At 43.4% G+C, this 21578-nt stretch overlaps 3 protein-coding genes across 11 annotated transcripts in view; all 3 read right to left on the bottom strand.

Annotated features, from left to right (window-relative positions):
* Nucleotides 1–72: 72 nt before the first annotated feature.
* On the bottom strand, nucleotides 73–7914 carry LOC129859872 (uncharacterized). 2 transcript variants are annotated; one of them, XM_055930068.1, is made up of 7 exons: nucleotides 7741–7914; nucleotides 7346–7420; nucleotides 6644–7021; nucleotides 6090–6467; nucleotides 2473–2580; nucleotides 2295–2360; nucleotides 73–2175 (listed from the first exon to the last, which is right to left on the bottom strand). In XM_055930068.1, the coding sequence occupies exons 2-7, from the start codon at nucleotides 7389–7391 to the stop codon at nucleotides 2042–2044; spliced, it is 1110 nt and encodes a 369-aa protein (XP_055786043.1). In that variant the 5' UTR covers nucleotides 7392–7420; nucleotides 7741–7914; the 3' UTR covers nucleotides 73–2041. The 2 variants fall into 2 exon arrangements, with proteins under 2 accessions (XP_055786043.1, XP_055786042.1); XM_055930067.1 differs by having other exon boundaries at nucleotides 7346–7914.
* A 2021-nt stretch (nucleotides 7915–9935) lies between these two features.
* Nucleotides 9936–14134, bottom strand: LOC129859859 (protein downstream neighbor of son homolog). 5 transcript variants are annotated; one of them, XM_055930044.1, is made up of 8 exons: nucleotides 13577–14134; nucleotides 13220–13300; nucleotides 12783–12983; nucleotides 12399–12577; nucleotides 12105–12283; nucleotides 11410–11828; nucleotides 10841–11224; nucleotides 9936–10605 (listed from the first exon to the last, which is right to left on the bottom strand). In XM_055930044.1, the coding sequence occupies exons 1-8, from the start codon at nucleotides 13994–13996 to the stop codon at nucleotides 10468–10470; spliced, it is 2001 nt and encodes a 666-aa protein (XP_055786019.1). In that variant the 5' UTR covers nucleotides 13997–14134; the 3' UTR covers nucleotides 9936–10467. The 5 variants fall into 5 exon arrangements, with proteins under 5 accessions (XP_055786019.1, XP_055786020.1, XP_055786022.1 ...); XM_055930045.1 differs by having other exon boundaries at nucleotides 9936–10596; XM_055930047.1 differs by having other exon boundaries at nucleotides 11021–11224; nucleotides 13577–14133.
* A 4124-nt stretch (nucleotides 14135–18258) lies between these two features.
* The window catches only part of LOC129859858 (runt-related transcription factor 1-like), a 42888-nt gene continuing 39568 nt past the window's right edge, over nucleotides 18259–21578 (bottom strand). For all 4 annotated transcript variants that reach the window (XM_055930040.1, XM_055930042.1, XM_055930041.1 and 1 more), the window contains 2 exons: nucleotides 19945–20091; nucleotides 18259–19819 (listed from right to left, as the gene is read on the bottom strand). In XM_055930040.1, the coding sequence (XP_055786015.1) occupies nucleotides 19311–19819; nucleotides 19945–20091 (656 nt within the window). In that variant the 3' untranslated portion in view covers nucleotides 18259–19310. The remainder of the gene's footprint in view (nucleotides 19820–19944; nucleotides 20092–21578) is intronic.

Below are 21578 nucleotides of genomic sequence, written 5' to 3'. Positions count from 1 at the left end.
TTAGATGATACAATCCTTTGACTATGTGTGCATAAAGTACATTTTCTCATTTTGTTTATACAGACGAGAACATGTCTTTTCAATGTTTATTTGCCATGCGCTCACAACACACATTTATTGTACATCCAATACTGTGTTTTCAAGCGGTGCAGTTCAGTATTTGAAGACTGTCTCCCCGCCCTCGTCATCATTCCAGCACTTGTAGCAATAAACATATTTCCTGGTGCAGGGAGCGATATTAATAGGAATACTATATATGGACAGCATAGAAGGGTTCATCTGAGGCCTTGAGTCCAATTCCACATTCCAATACACAACCTCCAAAGCATTCAGAGGACATAGCAGTGCAGACATCATCAAACGATCTCAGACTTCTCACTGGCAGCTCAGATGAGTGGTTGATCCAGCATCGCAGAGGACAAATGCATAGCTCTAATGTGGCTAAGATAATATAGCATTTTCAGACTATTCACATATACAGTGCATTTGTATTTTGTTACGTTACAGCCTTGTTCTAAAATGGATTAATTAGTTTTTCTTCCCCTTACCAATCTTCACACAATACCCCATAATGACAAAGGAAAAAGCTTGGCATACCTGTATTTGGGGAGTTTCTCTCAAGCTCTGTCAGGTTGGATGGGGAGCGTTGCTTCACAGATATTTTCAGGTCTCAACAGAGATGTTCGATCGGGTTCTAGTCCGGGCTCTGGCTGGGCCACTGAAGGACATTGAGACTTGTCCAGAAGCCACGCCTGCGTTGTCTTGGCTGTGTGCTTAGTGCCGTTGTCTTGTTGGAAGGTGAACTTTGGCCCTAGTTTGAGCGCTCTGGAGCAGGTTTTCATCAAGGATCTCTCTGTACTTTGCACTGTTCATCTTTCCCTCGATCCTGACTAGTCTCCCAGTCGCTGCCACTGAAAAACATCCCCATAGCATGATGCTGCCACCACCATGCTTTACCATACGGATGGTTCCAGGTTTCCTCCGGACGTGACACTTGGCCTTCAGGCCAAATAGTTCAATCTTGGTTTCATCAGACCAGAGAATCTTGTATCTCATGGTCTGAGAGTACTTTAGGTGTCTTTGGCAAACTCGAAGCGAGCTGTTATGTGCCTTTTACTGAGGAGTGGTTTGGTCTGGCCACTACCATAAAGGCCTGATTGGTGGAATACTGCAGAGATGGTTGTACTTCCTGATGGTTCTCCCATCTCCACAGAGGAACTCAGGAGCTCTCAGAGTGAGCATCGGGTTCTTGGTCACCTCCCTGACCAAGGCATTCATCCCCCGATTGCTCAGTTTGGCTGGGAGGCCAGCTCTAGGAAGATTCTTAGTGGTTCCAAACGTCTTCCGTTTAAGAATGATGGAGGCCACTGTTCTTGGGGACCTTCAATGTTGCAGACATTTGTTGGTACCCTTCCCCAGAAATGTGCCTCGACACAATCCGGTTTCAGAGCTCTACGGACAATTCCTTTGACCTCATGGCTTGGTTTTTGCTCTGACATGTCACCTGTCAACTGTGGGACCTTATAGACAGGTGTGTGCCTTTCCAAATCATGTCCAATCAATTTAATTTAGCACAGATGGACTCCAATCAAGTTGTAGAAACATCAAACAGGATGCACCCGAGCTCAATTTCGAGTCTCATTGCGAAGGGTCTAAATACTTATGTAAATAAGCTATTTCAGTTTTTTTTGCAAAAATGTCTAAATGCATGTTTTCAATTTGTCATAATGGGGTTTTGTGTAGATTGATGAAAGAAAAAAAGAATGTAATATATTTTAGAATAAGGCTGCAACGTAACAAAATGTGGAAAAAGCAAAGGGGTCTGAATACTTTACGAATGCACTGTATACACTTTAAAAAGTTACTAGTCCTGAATGAATTATCATTTGATGTAATTGATTGGCCGAGAGTCACCTGATAGACCCAGATCTGTATCAGTCTGATTAAAAGAGAATGAAAACTGTGTTTTTCAGCCCTCCAGAACCATAATTGAATGACCTTGCCCTAACCCTTGCATCTACCCTCTCTTCCTAATGTGGGTCTAGGATTGGATCTTGTTGAGAGCCAGCAGAGGGAAGAAGATCAGAGCTGTAACCAGCAGAACCCCGGTGATTATCCCGATACGCACCAGCGGAAGGGTCTTTGCCCACACTGCCAACATGTCTTCTGGATCCTCTGGGCAGGGAAGAGGAAGAGGGAGAGAGGGAGAATAGGAGGGCATAGTATTCAACATTGACTATGTCTTCCAACATTCATCTACAGTACTTCCAAAACATTTAGAACATAACACTCACCAAAGGTTGCATCAGATGATGATGGGGTCATCTCTGTCTGCACTAATATTGGCTCAGATGATGTCACTAATGATGCAATGAAATGTTACCAGTATGTCCCAGCAATAACGAAAACAATAAGTAATAATAAGCATTGGGGAGACAATAGCTTTCAAATGTTGCAACACCTGTACAGCACCTTGCATATCCTCCTTATCTTGGGTCACCAAAGTGAAGAATGTTATTGGGTTCTCACTGTCACCACTAGTCCCACTGAAGTCTGAGCTACTGGTGACATTCTCTGTTCCTGTGTTACAAAAGGGAAAAACACTGAAACATCTATGTTACTAGCGCTCGCATTCAAAGACAAGGAGCACAAATTAAAGAACAAACTCAATGTGTCAGAGATGATCAGTCAGCGTGGGTAGGCCTACCTGTTAAGTTATATAGGTCAGCGTGTGTAGACCTACCTGTTAAGTTATATAGGTCAGCGTGTGTAGACCTACCTGTTAATTTATATAGGTCAGTGTGTGTAGACCTACCTGTTAAGTTATATAGGTCAGTGTGTGTAGACCTACCTGTTAAGTTATATAGGTCAGTGTGTGTAGGTCTACCTGTTAAGTTATATAGGTCAGTGTGTGTAGGTCTACCTGTTAAGTTATATAGGTCAGTGTGTGTAGGTCTACCTGTTAAGTTATATAGGTCAGAGTGTGTAGACCTACCTGTTAAGTTATTTAGGTCAGTGTGTGTAGACCTACCTGTTAAGTTATATAGGTCAGTGTGTGTAGACCTACCTGTTAAGTTATATAGGTCAGTGTGTGTAGACCTACCTGTTAAGTTATATAGGTCAGTGTGTGTAGGTCTACCTGTTAAGTTATATAGGTCAGTGTGTGTAGGTCTACCTGTTAAGTTATATAGGTCAGAGTGTGTAGACCTACCTGTTAAGTTATATAGGTCAGTGTGTGTAGACCTACCTGTTAAGTTATATAGGTCAGTGTGTGTAGACCTACCTGTTAAGTTATATAGGTCAGTGTGTGTAGGTCTACCTGTTAAGTTATATAGGTCAGCGTGTGTAGACCTATCTGTTAAGTTATATAGGTCAGTGTGTGTAGACCTACCTGTTAAGTTATATAGGTCAGTGTATGTAGACCTATCTGTTAAGTTATATAGGTCAGTGTGTGTAGGTCTACCTGTTAAGTTATATAGGTCAGTGTGTGTAGACCTATCTGTTAAGTTATATAGGTCAGTGTGTGTAGACCTACCTGTTAAGTTATATAGGTCAGTGTGTGTAGGTCTACCTGTTAAGTTATATAGGTCAGTGTGTGTAGGCCTACTTGTTAAGTTATATAGGTCAGTGTGTGTAGGCCTACTTGTTAAGTTGTATAGGTCAGTGTGTGTAGGCCTATCTGTTAAGTTATATAGGTCAGCGTGTGTAGACCTACCTGTTACGTGATATAGGTCAGTGTGTGTAGGCCTACCTGTTAAGTTATATAGGTCAGTGTGTGTAGGTCTACCTGTTAAGTTATATAGGTCAGTGTGTGTAGACCTACCTGTTAAGTTATATAGGTCAGTGTGTGTAGACCTACCTGTTAAGTTATATAGGTCAGTGTGTGTAGGTCTACCTGTTAAGTTATATAGGTCAGTGTGTGTAGGTCTACCTGTTAAGTTATATAGGTCAGTGTGTGTAGACCTATCTGTTAAGTTATATAGGTCAGTGTGTGTAGACCTACCTGTTAAGTTATATAGGTCAGTGTGTGTAGGTCTACCTGTTAAGTTATATAGGTCAGTGTGTGTAGGCCTACTTGTTAAGTTATATAGGTCAGTGTGTGTAGGCCTACTTGTTAAGTTGTATAGGTCAGTGTGTGTAGGCCTATCTGTCAAGTTATATAGGTCAGCGTGTGTAGACCTACCTGTTACGTGATATAGGTCAGTGTGTGTAGGCCTACCTGTTAAGTTATATAGGTCAGTGTGTGTAGGTCTACCTGTTAAGTTATATAGGTCAGTGTGTGTAGACCTACCTGTTAAGTTATATAGGTCAGTGTGTGTAGGTCTACCTGTTAAGTTATATAGGTCAGTGTGTGTAGGCCTACTTGTTAAGTTATATAGGTCAGTGTGTGTAGGCCTACTTGTTAAGTTATATAGGTCAGCGTGTGTAGACCTACCTGTTACGTGATATAGGTCAGTGTGTGTAGGCCTACCTGTTAAGTTATATAGGTCAGTGTGTGTAGGTCTACCTGTTAAGTTATATAGGTTAGTGTGTGTAGACCTACCTGTTAAGTTATATAGGTCAGTGTGTGTAGGTCTACCTGTTAAGTTATATAGGTCAGTGTGTGTAGACCTACCTGTTAAGTTATATAGGTCAGCGTGTGTAGACCTATCTGTTAAGTTATATAGGTCAGCGTGTGTAGACCTATCTGTTAAGTTATATAGGTCAGTGTGTGTAGGTCTACCTGTTAAGTTATATAGGTCAGTGTGTGTAGACCTATCTGTTAAGTTATATAGGTCAGTGTGTGTAGACCTATCTGTTAAGTTATATAGGTCAGTGTGTGTAGGTCTACCTGTTAAGTTATATAGGTCAGCGTGTGTAGACCTATCTGTTAAGTTATATAGGTCAGCGTGTGTAGACCTATCTGTTAAGTTATATAGGTCAGTGTGTGTAGACCTATCTGTTAAGTTATATAGGTCAGTGTGTGTAGACCTATCTGTTAAGTTATATAGGTCAGTGTGTGTAGACCTATCTGTTAAGTTATATAGGTCAGCGTGTGTAGACCTATCTGTTAAGTTATATAGGTCAGCGTGTGTAGACCTACCTGTTAAGTTATATAGGTCAGTGTGTGTAGGTCTACCTGTTAAGTTATATAGGTCAGTGTGTGTAGACCTACCTGTTAAGTTATATAGGTCAGTGTGTGTAGGTCTACCTGTTAAGTTATATAGGTCAGTGTGTGTAGGTCTACCTGTTAAGTTATATAGGTCAGTGTGTGTAGACCTACCTGTTAAGTTATATAGGTCAGTGTGTGTAGGTCTACCTGTTAAGTTATATAGGTCAGTGTGTGTAGACCTATCTGTTAAGTTATATAGGTCAGTGTGTGTAGGTCTACCTGTTAAGTTATATAGGTCAGTGTGTGTAGACCTACCTGTTAAGTTATATAGGTCAGTGTGTGTAGACCTACCTGTTAAGTTATATAGGTCAGTGTGTGTAGACCTACCTGTTAAGTTATATAGGTCAGTGTGTGTAGGTCTACCTGTTAAGTTATATAGGTCAGTGTGTGTAGACCTACCTGTTAAGTTATATAGGTCAGTGTGTGTAGACCTATCTGTTAAGTTATATAGGTCAGCGTGTGTAGACCTACCTGTTAAGTTATATAGGTTTGTGTGTAGACCTATCTGTTAAGTTATATAGGTCAGTGTGTGTAGACCTATCTGTTAAGTTATATAGGTCAGTGTGTGTAGGTCTACCTGTTAAGTTATATAGGTCAGCGTGTGTAGACCTATCTGTTAAGTTATATAGGTCAGAGTGCGTAGGCCTACCTGTTACGTTATATAGGTCAGAGTGCGTAGGCCTACCTGTTAAGTTATATAGGTCAGAGTGTGTAGGCCTACCTGTTAGGTTATATAGGTCAGTGTGTGTAGACCTACCTGTTAAGTTATATAGGTCAGTGTGTGTAGACCTACCTGTTAAGTTATATAGGTCAGTGTGTGTAGACCTACCTGTTAAGTTATATAGGTCAGTGTGTGTAGACCTACCTGTTAAGTTATATAGGTCAGTGTGTGTAGACCTACCTGTTAAGTTATATAGGTCAGTGTGTGTAGACCTACCTGTTAAGTTATATAGGTCAGCGTGTGGATCTAGGATGGTCAGAGAGACACCTTCTGGTATCCCACTCTTAGGATCCTCGAAGCTCCTGGACTTGTAGAAGCAGCGATAGACTCCCTGGTCTTTGAGCTCCGTCTTGTAGATAAACAAGGACAGGTCACCGTTCTCCAGCAGGTTGTTGGGTGGGAGAGAGAGACGGAGGTCTTCTTGCTTAGGTCCCTTGTCGTCTGGACCAGGGTTAAGGGTCATGATCTCCACATCGTCCTTCAGCCATTGGATGTAGATCTGGCTGGTGGGCTGGGTCTTGGGGATGAAACCGTAGCAGGGCAGAGTGACCGGGCTTCCCTTGAACAGCGTGATAGAGCGTGGAGGGTCGGGCTCTGAGAGAGAGAAGGGATGGAGAGTAGTAGAAAAGAGTGAGGGATGAGAGAGAGGATGTGATAAGCATAAATTAAGATAATCAAACTTTCCAAATGGTACACCCAAAATGGCCGCTGGTCGACTCCACCAACCACAGAATGTGGCTCTGAATGGGAAAGCCTGAAAACAGACTTACCCTGAACCTTGAGCCAGACCGTAGAGATGGTATTGCGGCCCAGCCAGATACACTCGTATATTTCCTCATCGCTCAGCACTGTCTCCTGGATGGTCATAGAGAAGTCTCCATCTCTCATCCTCTCTGCTGGGGGGAATACCACCCGGGAAGAGAACCTCAGTGTCGTTTTGACCTCCACCCTCTTGGCCCCCTCGTCCCATCTGGCCTCACCAAGGATGTTCCCAACCTCCATAGAGGCCACCTCCTGCCCCATGGCCTCCCAGCGGACCTCCCCCTCATCCTCCTGGCCCAGGTAGGAGGAAAAGTTACAGGGGAGGGTGACATTGTCTCCGTACCCCACCTTCAGCTCATACACGGGGGAGAAGGTAGGCACAGACACTGGGGGGATGGATGGACAGATGGAGAACACAGCATGAGAGGGATGAAGGATGGGAAAAGTTTGAGGGAGAGAGAGAAGGAGAAAGGGATGAATAGATGATTAGTCAGAAAGGAAGACACAGGCAGAACATCTATATGTACATTATGCTACAGATCCATTTCTGTGTCCAATACCTTTGTATGATAATGACAGAAAGAGCAGAGGTATAGCATAGATCTCTAGTTATAAACAAATAATGACACAAGCCTTTGGAAAATAGAGAATGCTTATTGATGAGTTTTACATGATTGAGAGAGTAGTAGCCCAGTTCACAAGAAACTCACCAGCTTGGACTGACGTCAAAATCACCAAGAAGCCTAAAAAAATCATCTTGCAAGATGTCTATCCCTTGATCACCTCTAAAAAAAAAACATTACAAAAATTACAAATAAAAATCGTTTTTTGTTGTTATAGAATACATCTGGAGAGAAACAATTAAGTTATTACAAGGGTATTAGGTCTGGTAAAAAGTGTGTATATTGGGAAAAAAACAACAACTTGTGTATATTGGAAATGTAGCCTAAATCCCACTCATAGCCAATCAATAAATCGATACGATAATCCGTTCAGGGTCCGGTGGATGTCGCTGATTTTACGAGCATAAAAAGAAAAAGTCTGCTTGATCGTCTCCATTATTAACTTTGGTAACAGAACAAGTCACCGTGAAGGGTGCTCTTACCGAATAACTGGTTATCAAGGCGAGATAAACAACGAACCGCCAGAAACGGGTCTGCGCACGGGTTAGACTTCAGCCATTGGCAAGAGGATGTCCTCTTTTTTTAACCGTAAGAAACAGATGTCTCTGTCAGGACTCACATTATGAGCTATTATTTAATTTATATTAATCCAACCACCATATAGAGCCCCACAGTGGAGGTGTCATAATACCCATAAAACCTGGCGGTTTTTAATAGTTTTTCCACAATTAATTTCTCTCATAGGGGATTTTAGAAAGACTTAAAATGAGGGCTGTGTTTTGTGTAGGCGTACCCTGGCTTGACATAACATATGCACACAAACTGTTTAGACTGGGAGGCATACAGTAAGCTTAACACTAAAACTGAAACAAAAAAATATTTAAACTATAACTATATTTTGTGAAAACAAACTAAATAAAAACTAGTAAAGTGGATCTGAAAACTGAGACAAGAAATGAATATAAAACCACAAAACTATATCAGGAACACAAGGCAAGACTGAATTTTGGATTATTCTAACATAAATTGATAGTATCCAGTCCAGTGTTTGGTTATAAACCCCCTCAATCAATCCTGTTAATTTGGACATCTGGTGCGTAAAGGTAGCCAATTTGCATCATTTCACTTTTACACATATTTCACATGAGTGTAGTTCATCTATAGCTATGTTCCTATTTACTCATCAAGATGCAGCTATGCAGATCAGTGGGCTCAAACGTTTGCAAAACATTCTTATAGCAACGTACTATGTACACTGAACAAAAATATAAACGCAGCATGTAAAGTGTTGATCCCATGTTTCATAAACTGAAATAAAAGATCACAGAAATTTTCCATATGCACAAAAAGTGTATTTCTCTCATTTTGTGCACAAATTTGTTTACATCTCTGTTAGTGAGAATTTCTTCATGATCATTACACAGGTGCACCTTGTACTGGGGACTATAAAAGGCCACTAAAATGCGCAGTTTTGTCACACCACACAATGCCACAGATGTCTTAAGTTTTGAGGGAGCATGCAATGGCATGCTGACTCTAGTAATTTCCACTAGAGCGGTTTGCTGATTTCAAAGTTGTGAACACTGTGCAGGCAGAAACAACAAACACAATTGCATTTTATCGATGGCAATTTGAATGTACAGAGATACCGTGGCAAGATCCTGAGGCCCATTGTCGTGCCATTCATCCGCCGCCATCACCTCATGTTTCAGCATGATAATGCATAGCCCCATGTCCGTCTGCACACAATTCCTGGAAGCTGAAAAGGTCCCAGTTCTTCCATGACCTGCAGACTAACCAGCCATGTCACTCTTTGAGCATATTTGGGATGCTCTGGATCGACGTGTACGACAGCGTGTTCCAGTTCCCATCAACAGGTCTCGTGTGGCTCAGTTGGTAGAGCATGGCGCTTGCAATGCCAGGGTTGTGGGTTCATTTCCCACGGGGGGACCAGGGTTCAATTCCCACGGGGGGACCAGGATGAATATGTATGAACTTTCCAATTTGTAAGTCGCTCTGGATAAGAGCGTCTGCTAAATGACTTAAATGTAAATGTAACATGCAGCAACTTCGCACAGCCTCTGAAGAAGAGTGGGACAACATTCCACAGGGCACAATCAACAGCCTGATCAACTCTATGCAAAGATGTGTCGCGCCTCATGAGGTAAATGATGGTCACAGATACTGACTGGTTTTCTGATCCACACCCCTACCTTTAAGGTATCTGTGACCAACAGACCCAGATATTCCCCAGTCATGTGAAATCCATAGATTAGGGCCTAATGAATTTATTTCAACTGACTGATTTCCGTATATGAACTGTAACTCAGTAAAGTCTTTGAAATAGTTGCATTCATATTTTTGTTCAGTATAGAATAGACATGCCTGACACGTAGAAGGGAATCATGTCAGCTCTATACAATCCATTTCTATCTGCAGCTTTCAGAACGTTGTGCTCTCCTGGATGCAGCCCAGGTCGGCTTCCCGTTAGCATGAAACTCAAGCTGGAGGAGTCAGTGCAGTGGTTCTGCTGCCAAGACACAACACTGACTGACTATTCTCCTCAAGAGCAAATCAGGGGGGGGGGAAAAAGAAGGAAATCAAAACCTTTCAAGGTTTAGACTTCGACGTTAAGTTTCTAACAGTCAAGGGGGAAAAAACAAGTCAAGCAGAAAAATCACGTGACAAATGAATTTAATCCAATAAAATGTCACCAGTACAGATATAACGTCATTAATATAAAACAATTGTTGAAATAGAAGCTCTTAAAACAGAAATAAAAAAAATGGTTCAAGACAAAAACATCTTAGGGCAGGGTCTAAAATCATCAACAAGTCTTTTTTAGCCAAATCCATCTCATTATGGCAAATCCAGGAATTTTACATGCACAAGAACTTCATTTCCCATCAGTCATTGGGTTGTAGTCCAGGGGACAGGGGGTTAATAAAACTACAATTGCCAGCATACCCAGAATTTGTGGACAGGCTAATCAGACAGATATGGACAGTAAGTATACGGCAGTGTAGGAATGGTACGGTCCACCAACGGCATCTAGGCTGTGTCCCAAATGGCACCCTATTTCCAATATAGTGCTCTACTTTATTGGGCTCCGGTCAAAAGCATTTCACTATAAAGAGAAAAGGGTGCAATTTGGGACGTAGCCTAGCAGTGCTCTCTGGGCAGTCTGATAGAGGCAGGGTGAGCTGCTCTCAGGACTTCCATGTGTAGGAGTAGTTGTTCAAGTGGAGCTGTCTGAGGGGAGACTTCCCCAAGGTAGAGGGCTCCCGGAGCTGCTGGATGGTGCTGGGATGAAGACCACATCCATCCAGCTCTACAGCCTGCTCAGCCTGGGAGAGGGAGAGAGGCAGGGAGGAAGAGAAGGATATTTACAAACAAGTACAAAGGATTTTTTATTATGATTTAACTTTGAATTGTGGAGATCAAATGATGAGGCTTTATACCAGTCCGTTACAGTGGTGTCATGACTTGGATAACAGTTGAGCTGTGTGTGTGTGTGTCACCTGTATTCTGGCGGTGTGTGTGTGTTCGATACGGTGGGGGGTTTGTGTGTGTGTGACTGACCTGTTCCCTGGTGGTGGTGTGTGTTCGGTACGATGGTGGGGTTGTGTGTGTGTGACTGACCTGTTCCCTGGTGGTGGTGTGTGTTCGGTACGATGGTGGGGTTGTGTGTGTGTGACTGACCTGTTCCCTGGTGGTGGTGTGTGTTCGGTACGATGGTGGGGTTGTGTGTGTGTGACTGACCTGTTCCCTGGTGGTGGTGTGTGTGTTGAGGACTGCGGTGGGTTCGTGTGTGTAGAGTGCGGTGCTGAAGCCTCCTCTCTGAGCAGGCCGAAGCAGGCGGGTCAGGGCGTGGAGAGAATGAGGCATTATGGGTCCCGTCACCTCTAGACTGCACACGTCCTGGTACCCAGCACGCACCTGGGTCTTCACGTTCACACTACGCGCCTGACAATCAGACACAAGGCAACATGCTTATAATTTCTGTTACACACAGCAACGTTTCTTCGGAAACCTTCCATTTCTAGTTTTTGTTATTTCCATTTCTAGTTTTTGTTATTTCCATTCATAAATTGAAAAGTGGGAGGTAAGGCTCCTCAGATGGTTTCAGTCTACAGCAGTGTGTGTCTCACCTTGAGTGAGTGTAGCGTAGCTCCTCTGAAGGCTGTAGGGGCCAGTAGGGTGGGGGGCAGGCCTGCCTGTGATCCAGCCCCTGCCACCAGGCTCTTACAGTTGATGAGGAAGTTGATGAGAGTGAAGGTGTGCGTTCCCGACACACAGACTACAGACTCTGGCTTGTGGTCTAAACACACAGAGTTGCGCTCGTTGTGCAGTTTGATGGAGATGTTGTCTGGTTTCTTAATCTTATCCTGCACTCCCATCTCCGTCAGCCAGGAAAACCCACCATCGTCATCATCATCGTCTTCCTTGTCACTGGCTTCAGACAGTGTCTCCCCCTCCTCTCCATCTGTCTCCTGGCTGTGTGAGGTTGATCCCTGCTCCTTGCTCTTCTTCCTCCTCTCTTCCAGCAGGGGGAGTGTGAACTCAATACCTACAACCACAGGTATTTGACAGAAAATGTTTTACTATCAAGATTAGAATAACCATATATAAATGTTTAATAACACACTTTTACATTATATATTGTTCAGTGACTTCCTGTATTTATACTAATGCTAAATGTTTATTCTATTAGATTTGTTTACTTTTTACTGTTGTCACATTATCGAGAGGGAACCTGCAGGTCAGCATTTTGTTGGACTGTAAACACCATGTGTGTATCCTGTGCATATGACATAATAAACTTGAAGGATATACTGTAGCTCACCTTCAGCCTTCATAGCCTCCCTGAGCCCCCTGGTGGTTGGGGTGAGTAGTGCAGTGATGCTGCTGTTACCTGCCAGTCCTGAGGCTCTGAAAAGAGCAGTGAACTGGTAGGAACACACATAGAAATATGGACATAGTCTGGCCTTCAATAGACTGTACAGGGAGGACAGGCTCACTGACCTGGGAGAGAGCGAGAGAGAGAGGAGGGAGGGAGAGAGAGAGGAGTTGAGTTTAAGATCATTTAAAGCTTTTGAAATAATACAGACACACACACTCCCTTCTGGTGCCCACTCACCATTCACTCATGAGGCTCCGTTGAAGTGCCATGTCCTGGGCCCAGGGGATGTTCTTGCCAGTGAAGCTTCTCTCTACTCCTATCCGGGGGAACAGAGAGAGCCAGGACAGGGACGGGTGCTGCCAGAACTGCAGACACTGCTGGAACCCACATCGTAGCTCAGCAGATGTCCGAGGGTCCTGGAGGAACACAGAGAAGTGAGTATCAGAGTGTGAGAGACAGACCGAGTACAATATATTTGTGTTGCTAGTAAAGCTCCTCAGGTACCAGTACTCCTTTGCCTTGAGGGTTGCCATTGGTGTGTCTGTGTGTAACATCCAATTTGTAAGTCGCTCTGGATAAGAGCGTCTGCTAAATGACTTAAATGTAAATGTATAACACTACCTGTATACTCTGTGGTATAGTAGTGTATTGTCCTCTACAGTGCTGGGTAAGACCCTGGGCCTCCTCTGTAGCTCTGGGCTGTACAGCCCAGGAGAAGGGGAGCAGGGAGGTGAAAAGGAGACGCGTCTTCAGACTCCAGTCTGCAGGGTACTCCACACACGCAGGGGGCGCTATGGAGGTTACTGCACCAGCCTGGGGACTCTGACACACACACAAGATACAATGTTGACTCACAAAATACCAAAACAACCCCTAACGTTAGTCTGTAGCCATGAATAGTTGAATGGGATGGAATAGAAGCCTGCACGCCAGCTACTCCACAGCCTGTCTATAATGTAGATAGCTATGATTGTAGCAGGCTTTTGGTCGTTTTCCAAGAATGGAGTTGGAGACATGTCCATAAGGAGTAAGAGAATGGAGAAATGAATAGAACTCACCTTCAGTATGGGTGTTCTCTCCTCCTGGAACAAATCCTCATCTTCAAACAGTGAGTCGTCTTCAGACAGAGAAGTTGGTTTCTGTTGTTAGAGAGAAAGATCAGAACAAAAACAGCGGTGTGAAATCACCACGAGGTGCGATGCTTTAACAGATAAAGCAATTTGACAACTGTGCAGTAGCTGGCTAACACTACATTAACTAACTAACGTTACCTCTGTCATGTGGCAGTTGTCTAACTACTGTTTGCTGGAAAATAATACAAGTCTGCTAGCGTTAGGTACAGTAGCAAGCTAGATTGTACAACAACAATAATAACAACGTGATAAACAATGTATTAACGTGTGCCACTATTATACCTTGCTGGGCACGTCTTTGCTTAGTTCTTCTGCCTGGAGAAGTCGTTCACTAAATGGGAGCGTTCTTGTTGTTGACTTCTCTCCCTCCAGTCCTGCAGCGCCGCCCGGCTTCACATAATCCGAAGAGTCGGCGTCGTCATCAGTGTAAATAAAGACCTTCTTCTTCGCTGGGCTGCTGAAGGTGTTCTCGATGCTAGTAAATGGGTTTCTCCGCTTCACTCCCCCTCCAGAGCGACCCTGGCCGAACAGGGGTCCTGTGGATAATGGTCGAACAGCGGATATAGAGGCACCCTCACACGGGCTGGAAATCGCGCCACGGCCGCCAGAACCGACACCCTCGCTGCGGGCTTTCTTCCTCCGCATTCGCAGGATTTCAGCTGGTCTTTTGAAACTAGGTGAGTAACCAGCTTGTTGTGACATTTTGTAAGGATAATGTAAAAACAAGTTTGGTCCGAAAACAAGAAGAAGAAAGCCGTTTAAAATAGTTGTGTGCGGCCGATACGCCTCTGTGTTGTTGTTCCTTGAATTTACTTCTGAGTCCCGCAAAAATTTCAGGGGAGGAGTTTTATGTTACGCCAGCGCGCATCGAGTCACACAACAATTCAGATGCTTTGGCGCTATCTTCTGGCTAGAATTATAACTGAAAGATCAATTTTGCAATCGCATAAAGCCACTGATTCTCTAAATCTGCCGGGAAAACAAATCAATATAATTTATGTTTTTTCAAACATTAAAGTTATATACTATATCCTGTTATGCTTCATTAATTATTACAAAATGTATACCCATAAGATATAATGTGTATGTAATTTTCAATACATGTTTTCATTTCTTGATTTTATCATCTGCATTATGTCCGAGTAACAATCAGCGGTCCCCTCGACCCCCTCTCTCCCTTTTGTCAAAGTGATTAATAAGTATGTTAATTCTTGTTAGCGATCATTTCTCAGCGTTTATTATTACTGTTGGTGATCAATCACGTTCATAGCGGAACCGAACCCAATGAAACTGTCCGTCAGTGATTCTAACGGTTTTCAGGGATTAGCGAATTTGTCAATAGATAATTTGGGCTGTCATTTGGGTGGAAAGACAGTACTTTTGCCGTCTCAAAAGTATCCCAAGGTTAGTAGGAGTAATTGATTGTTTTGAGCCTTGAACATCAACACACAGACATCAACATATGTTTGTTTCTGTGTTCTGTCCTGCCATGACTAACAGCAAAGCTAACATTTTCCAGGTTATTCCTTGTGATTGAGTATGTCACCCTCATAGGGATCGACTTGACAACAGCCAGTGAAAGTGCAGGGTGCCAAATTCAAACAACAGAAATCTCATAATTAAAATTCCTCAAACTACAAGTATTTTACACCATTTTAAAGATACACTTGTTGTAAATCCAGCCACAGTGTACGATTTCAAAAAGGCTTTAAGATGAAAGCACACCAAAAGATTATGTTAGGTCAGTACCTAGTCACAGAAAAACACAGCCATTTTTCCAGCCAAAGAGAGGAATCACAAAAAGCAGAAATAGAGATAAAATGAATCACTAACCTTTGATGATCTTCATCAGGTGACACTCATAGGACTTCATGTTACACAATACATGTATGTTTTGTTCGATAAAGTTAATATTTATATCCAAAAATCTTAGTTTACATTGGCGCGTTATGTTCAGTAATGTTTTGCCTCCAAAACATCCAGTGATTTTGCAGAGAGCCACATCAATTTACAGAAATACTCATAATAAACATTGATAAAAGATACAAGTATTATACATGGAACTTTAGATAAACTTCTCCTTAATGCAACCGCGGTGTCAGATTTAAAAAAAACTTTACGGAAAAAGCATACCATGCTATAATCTGAGTACAGCGCTCAGAGCCCAAACAAGCCATACAGATATCCGCCATGTTGTGGAGTCAGAAGTCAGAAATAGTATTATAAATATTCACTTACCTTTGATGATCTTCATCAGAATGCACTCCCAGGAATCCCAGTTCCACAATAAATGTTTGTTTTGTTCGATAACGTCCATAATTTATGTCCAAATACTTCCTTTTTGTTCACACGTTTAGTTTCAAAATCCAAATTGATGACACGCAGGTCAGACGAAAATTCTAAAAATTCCATTACAGTTCGTAAACATGTCAAACGATGTATAGAATTAATCTTTAGGATGTTTTTAACATACATCTTCAATAATGTTTCAACCGGAGAATTCCTTTGTCTTCAGAAATGCGATGGAACGCAGGCCGCTCTCATGGGAGCGTGCGTGATCAGCTCATGCCAGACACCTGACTCAAAGAGCTCTCCTTCCCTCATTCTTCAAAGTAGAAGCATCAAACAAGGTTCTAAAGACTGTTGACATCTAGTGGAAGCCGTAGGAAGTGCAATATGACTCCAAAGACACTGTATATTGGATAGGCAAACCTACAAACCTCAGATTTCCCACTTCCTGGTTGGATTTTTTCTCAGGTTTTTGCCTGCGATATGAGTTCTGTTATACTCACAGACATCATTCAAACAGTTTTAGAAACTTCAGAGTGTTTTCTATCCAAATCTACTAATAATATGCATATCTTAGCTTCTGGGACTGAGTAGCAGGCAGTTTACTCTGGGCACCTTATTCATCCAAGCTATAATTCATCCAAGCTATAATTCATCCAAGCTATAATATGAATAGTGAATAGTGGTGTATTATAGTATCATAGACTGTGTTTCTGTGTCTCTCCCACCCCTCTGCCCTCTTCTCCTGGAGACTGTGTTTCTGTGTCTCTCCCACCCCACTGCCCTCTTCTCCTGGAGACTGTGTGGTTTTATGGGCCTTGGCCTGAGTCCTGGAGAAGGATTACAACACAGACCTAACAGCCACGCTCTGTGTTCCCACTGTCTGGACAGGTTCGTCTTTATTTAGCTGTCAGTGTGTGTGTGTGTGTCTGTGGGTTATTTAGCCCTGAGAAAGAGAGAAAAAAGGTGGCCATATCTGTGTATATTTACAGTACATTTAAGAAGTCTTTGTGAGTGTCTGTGTACGCGCCCATATCAGTGTGTATTTACAGTACATTTAAGAAGTCTTTGTGAGTGTCTGTGTACGCGCCCATATCAGTGTGTATTTACAGTACATTTAAGAAGTCTTTGTGAGTGTCTGTGTACGCGCCCATATCAGTGTGTATTTACAGTACATTTAAGAAGTCTTTGTGAGTGTCTGTGTACGCGCCCATATCAGTGTGTATTTACAGTACATTTAAGAAGTCTTTGTGAGTGTCTGTGTACGCGCCCATATCAGTGTGTATTTACAGTACATTTAAGAAGTCTTTGTGAGTGTCTGTGTACGCGCCCATATCAGTGTGTATTTACAGTACATTTAAGAAGTCTTTGTGAGTGTCTGTGTACGCGCCCATATCAGTGTGTATTTACAGTACATTTAAGTCTTTGTGAGTGTCTGTGTACGCGCCCATATCAGTGTGTATTTACAGTACATTTAAGAAGTCTTTGTGAGTGTCTGTGTACGCGCCCATATCAGTGTGTATTTACAGTACATTTAAGAAGTCTTTGTGAGTGTCTGTGTACGCGCCCATATCAGTGTGTATTTACAGTACATTTAAGAAGTCTTTGTGAGTGTCTGTGTACGCGCCCATATCAGTGTGTATTTACAGTACATTTAAGAAGTCTTTGTGAGTGTCTGTGTACGCGCCCATATCAGTGTGTATTTACAGTACATTTAAGTCTTTGTGAGTGTCTGTGTACGCGCCCATATCAGTGTGTATTTACAGTACATTTAAGAAGTCTTTGTGAGTGTCTGTGTACGCGCCCATATCAGTGTGTATTTACAGTACATTTAAGAAGTCTTTGTGAGTGTCTGTGTACGCGCCCATATCAGTGTGTATTTACAGTACATTTAAGAAGTCTTTGTGAGTGTCTGTGTACGCGCCCATATCAGTGTGTATTTACAGTACATTTAAGAAGTCTTTGTGAGTGTCTGTGTACGCGCCCATATCAGTGTGTATTTACAGTACATTTAAGAAGTCTTTGTGAGTGTCTGTGTACGCGCCCATATCAGTGTGTATTTACAGTACATTTAAGAAGTCTTTGTGAGTGTCTGTGTACGCGCCCATATCAGTGTGTATTTACAGTACATTTAAGAAGTCTTTGTGAGTGTCTGTGTACGCGCCCATATCAGTGTGTATTTACAGTACATTTAAGAAGTCTTTGTGAGTGTCTGTGTACGCGCCCATATCAGTGTGTATTTACAGTACATTTAAGAAGTCTTTGTGAGTGTCTGTGTACGCACCCATATCAGTGTGTATTTACAGTGCATTTAAGAAGTCTTTGTGAGTGTCTGTGTACGCACCCATATCAGTGTGTATTTACAGTACATTTAAGAAGTCTTTGTGAGTGTCTGTGTACGCACCCATATCAGTGTGTATTTTAGTGAATCGTGCGTTTGTCTTTCTGGAAACGTAGAGTGGCAGAGAGGGCAGGCCAGGGCTTGTCTGGTTGCCTGTGTAAATTCTTCCTGGGTCAGGAATAGCATAAGGCTGTGTGTGTGTGCTTAGGAGGGGGGCGAATGTTGGCACAGATTCCAGTGCCAACAAGTCCCTTTCCCTTCAGCCCAATATGAGAGAGGGAAAGGGAGAGAGATAGATTGCGACAGAGAGTGGGAGAGAGAGATTTAGAGAAAATACAAAAAGACTGGTTTTATTTTCTTTGCAACAATATTTATATTCATAAAGTAAAACAAAATGTGAGAAAAGGCGTATTTGATGTTGCTGTGACATACCTGTGTGGGAGGCAATGATGTCATCAAACATGGACAATGTTGTCATTTACATTTAAAGACTATTTACAAATATGAGGTGAATCATGTGGCAATGTAGGCCTTATCTGTTCCTTCCTTCCTTCACTCACTCACTCACTCACTCACTCACTCACTCACTCACTCACTCACTCACTCACTCACTCACACACTCACACACTCACACACTCACACACACACTCACACACTCACACACACACACACACACACACACACACACACACACACACACACACACACACACACACACACACACACACACACACACACACACACACACACACCGTACAACCAAAAAGGTATTGTAAGAGAATAAATTAAGGAATCATAAAGCAAACGACCTGTTACAGTTTGGTGTGATAGTACAATGTCCATAAGCACTGAACTGGGTACAACATTCCCTGTAAATTCCTACCCTTAACCATTGTGAATCGACTAACAGTGCTGATTGTAGATCAGTGCAGACAATATCACGGCCATAAACCAATACAAACATGACAGAACAGACACAGATCTTGGCTGGCCATCATTTACATTAACAGCACTCTCTCCATTTTGAACAAGGGGAGGGGGGGATAAGGGAGGAGAGGGGGCGGAGGTACAAGGGGAGGTGGGATAGGAGGGGAGTGCCTGTGGCACACATAAAAATCACCCATTGTATTTTTGGCCACGAGTAATTCATAACACCAACAACAATCCCAACCATGGCAAACAATCCTTTAATAAAACAAAGCTGAATTCTTTTCAGTTCAGTGCTGCTGCATGCTCCTCGGTGTAAAATGGCCCCCTGTTTCTGTTCCTTCCTCAATTTGTTCCTTGATCATTCTAATGATCCAATAGGAACGCTCCGTGAAAGCCCCTTCTCCACTCCAAATAGCCAGCAAGTCTGTCAATCATTTGTCAACCCCGCTGCCGTGCTCAATATGGCCGCCATACGGCCTCGGGTACCATATTGGTAGGGGAGCTACTGTGACTTCCCTCCGCTTCCACCCCCACCCCTTCGCTCTGATTTGGCAGAGACGGGTGCAGAAGGGAGGAGCCTGTGGATGCGTTGGTGCAGGGAGGGAATATCCTCGGAGGAGACCGCTCTCCGCCTCCCCCCGCCATCATGGAGAATTGGTAGGACCCAGCGGCCGTGCTATAATACAGGTGGTAGGGAGAGGAACCGGCCTGGAATGGTCCACCTTGGCCCTGGGGGGCGTTTGTGGGGTAGGGTGGGGGGAGGTAGGTGTGGTAGCGCCCAGCAGGGGTGGTTGCCATGGTGAGTCCGATGGCGCCATTGGATACAGGGGTAGGGGTGTATGTGAAGGCCCCAGTAGGGTAGTGCATGCGTGGGTCAGAGTAGCGGCTGTCAGGGAGCGAGCCCAGTGAGGAGAACGGGCGATCCAGGGACATACGGGGGTCGCTGAAGGCTGTGAGGTCAGGGCCTGTAGGGGGAGAGGTCAGGGGTTAGAGGTTAGAGTGGAAGCAGGAAGTGAATGAGAGAGACCAATGACTGTCAGAGAACACTACGGATCAGTCGGCAGTGGGTGAATGAGTGTTTGTGTGTTACCTGAGAGGCGGCTGGACAGGTCACTGAGGGAGGAGCGGCTGGGTGAGATGGGCGTGGTTGAGTGGACGGTGGGCGTGGTTATCTGACCCAGGTAGGGGTAGGACTGCTCATAGGACCACGACGGAGATGTCTGCATCTGCCTAGAGTCTGAGAGATTAGAATAGCACAGATACTTTATTCATTCATTTCATGAATGGAAATATGTCGCCTGCCCATCCCACCACCCACAGACACACACGTTGAGAGAGGGTCACACACACACACACACACACACACACACACACACACACACACACACACACACACACACACACACACACACACACACACACACACACACACACACACACACACACACACATTCGCCGGAGTTTGTTTCACTCCAGCATCTGCTGAACAGGTAGAAACTGAAACATTACAGATGTATATACTGGATGTGATTGAAGATGTGAGTGAAGTGTTTTTATGTGCGTGTGTAAAACTCTCAACACTTTCACTCACTACACCTTTACTCATTACACCTTTACTCATTACACCTTTACCCACTACATCACTCATTACACCTTTACCCACTACATCACTCACTACACCTTTACCCACTACATCACTCATTACACCTTTACCCACTACATCACTCACTACACCTTTACCCACTACATCACTCACTACACCTTTACCCACTACATCACTCACTACACCTTTACCCACTACATCACTCACTACACCTTTACCCACTACATCACTCATTACACCTTTACCCACTACATCACTCACTACACCTTTACCCACTACATCACTCACTACACCTTTACCCACTACATCACTCACTACACCTTTACCCACTACATCACTCACTACACCTTTACCCACTACATCACTCACTACACCTTTACCCACTACATCACTCACTACACCTTTACCCACTACATCACTCACTACACCTTTACTCACTACACCTTTACTCATTACACCTTTACCCATTACACCTTTACCCACTACATCACTCACTACACCTTTACTCACTACACCTTTACTCATTACACCTTTACCCATTACACCTTTACTCACTACACCTTTACCCACTACATCACTCACTACACCTTTACTCACTACACCTTTACTCATTACACCTTTACCCATTACACCTTTACTCACTACACCTTTACTCATTACACCTTTACTCACTACACCTTTACCCACTACATCACTCATTACACCTTTACTCACTACACCTTTACTCACTACATCACTCATTACACCTTTACCCACTACATCACTCATTACACCTTTACTCACTACACCTTTACTCACTACACCTTTACTCAGATCCAGATAAAGAGAGAGATGGTGTGAGTGGGAAGAGTGGAGGAGAGAGGAAGGGAGAGGAAGAGGGAATAAAGAAGAGAAAGATGGAGAGAGAGATGGTCAGATGGAGACAGAGAAGAGAGGAAGTGATTAGCCTAGTGAGGGGGCATAGGAAGGGGGGGTTGTGTGTGTGTGTGTGCTCTTAGGCAGCCGGTTCTTTTCCCTGTGGTCCAATAAATGCCAGTGATCGCCCGCAGACTCGCAGACAAGAGTGTGTACGTGTATGTATGTGTGTGTGTCCCCCACATACTCTGCAGACAGAGAGGGGA

Source organism: Salvelinus fontinalis, chromosome 7 (assembly GCF_029448725.1).
Source record: "Salvelinus fontinalis isolate EN_2023a chromosome 7, ASM2944872v1, whole genome shotgun sequence".
In the NCBI taxonomy this organism is placed as follows: Eukaryota; Metazoa; Chordata; class Actinopteri; order Salmoniformes; family Salmonidae; genus Salvelinus; species Salvelinus fontinalis.
The sequence above is the reverse complement of the archived record's forward strand: the minus strand, read 5'-3'. Positions and strand labels throughout refer to the sequence as shown.

Excerpts from the sequence above, each read along its gene's own strand:
- LOC129859872 (XM_055930067.1), bottom strand. The coding sequence starts at position 7,391 with ATGATTTTTTTAGGCTTCTTGGTGATTTTGACGTCAGTCCAAGCTG. Across the intron at positions 7,022-7,345 it reads TTTGACGTCAGTCCAAGCTG|TGTCTGTGCCTACCTTCTCC; the intron begins GTGAGTTTCTTG and ends CCATCCCCCCAG. Across the intron at positions 2,361-2,472 it reads AGATAAGGAGGATATGCAAG|TGACATCATCTGAGCCAATA; the intron begins GTGCTGTACAGG and ends TTGCATCATTAG.
- LOC129859859 (XM_055930044.1), bottom strand. The coding sequence starts at position 13,996 with ATGTCACAACAAGCTGGTTACTCACCTAGTTTCAAAAGACCAGCTGAA. Across the intron at positions 13,301-13,576 it reads GCAAAGACGTGCCCAGCAAG|AAACCAACTTCTCTGTCTGA; the intron begins GTATAATAGTGG and ends CTCTAACAACAG. Across the intron at positions 10,606-10,840 it reads ACACCACCACCAGGGAACAG|GCTGAGCAGGCTGTAGAGCT; the intron begins GTCAGTCACACA and ends TCCCTCTCCCAG.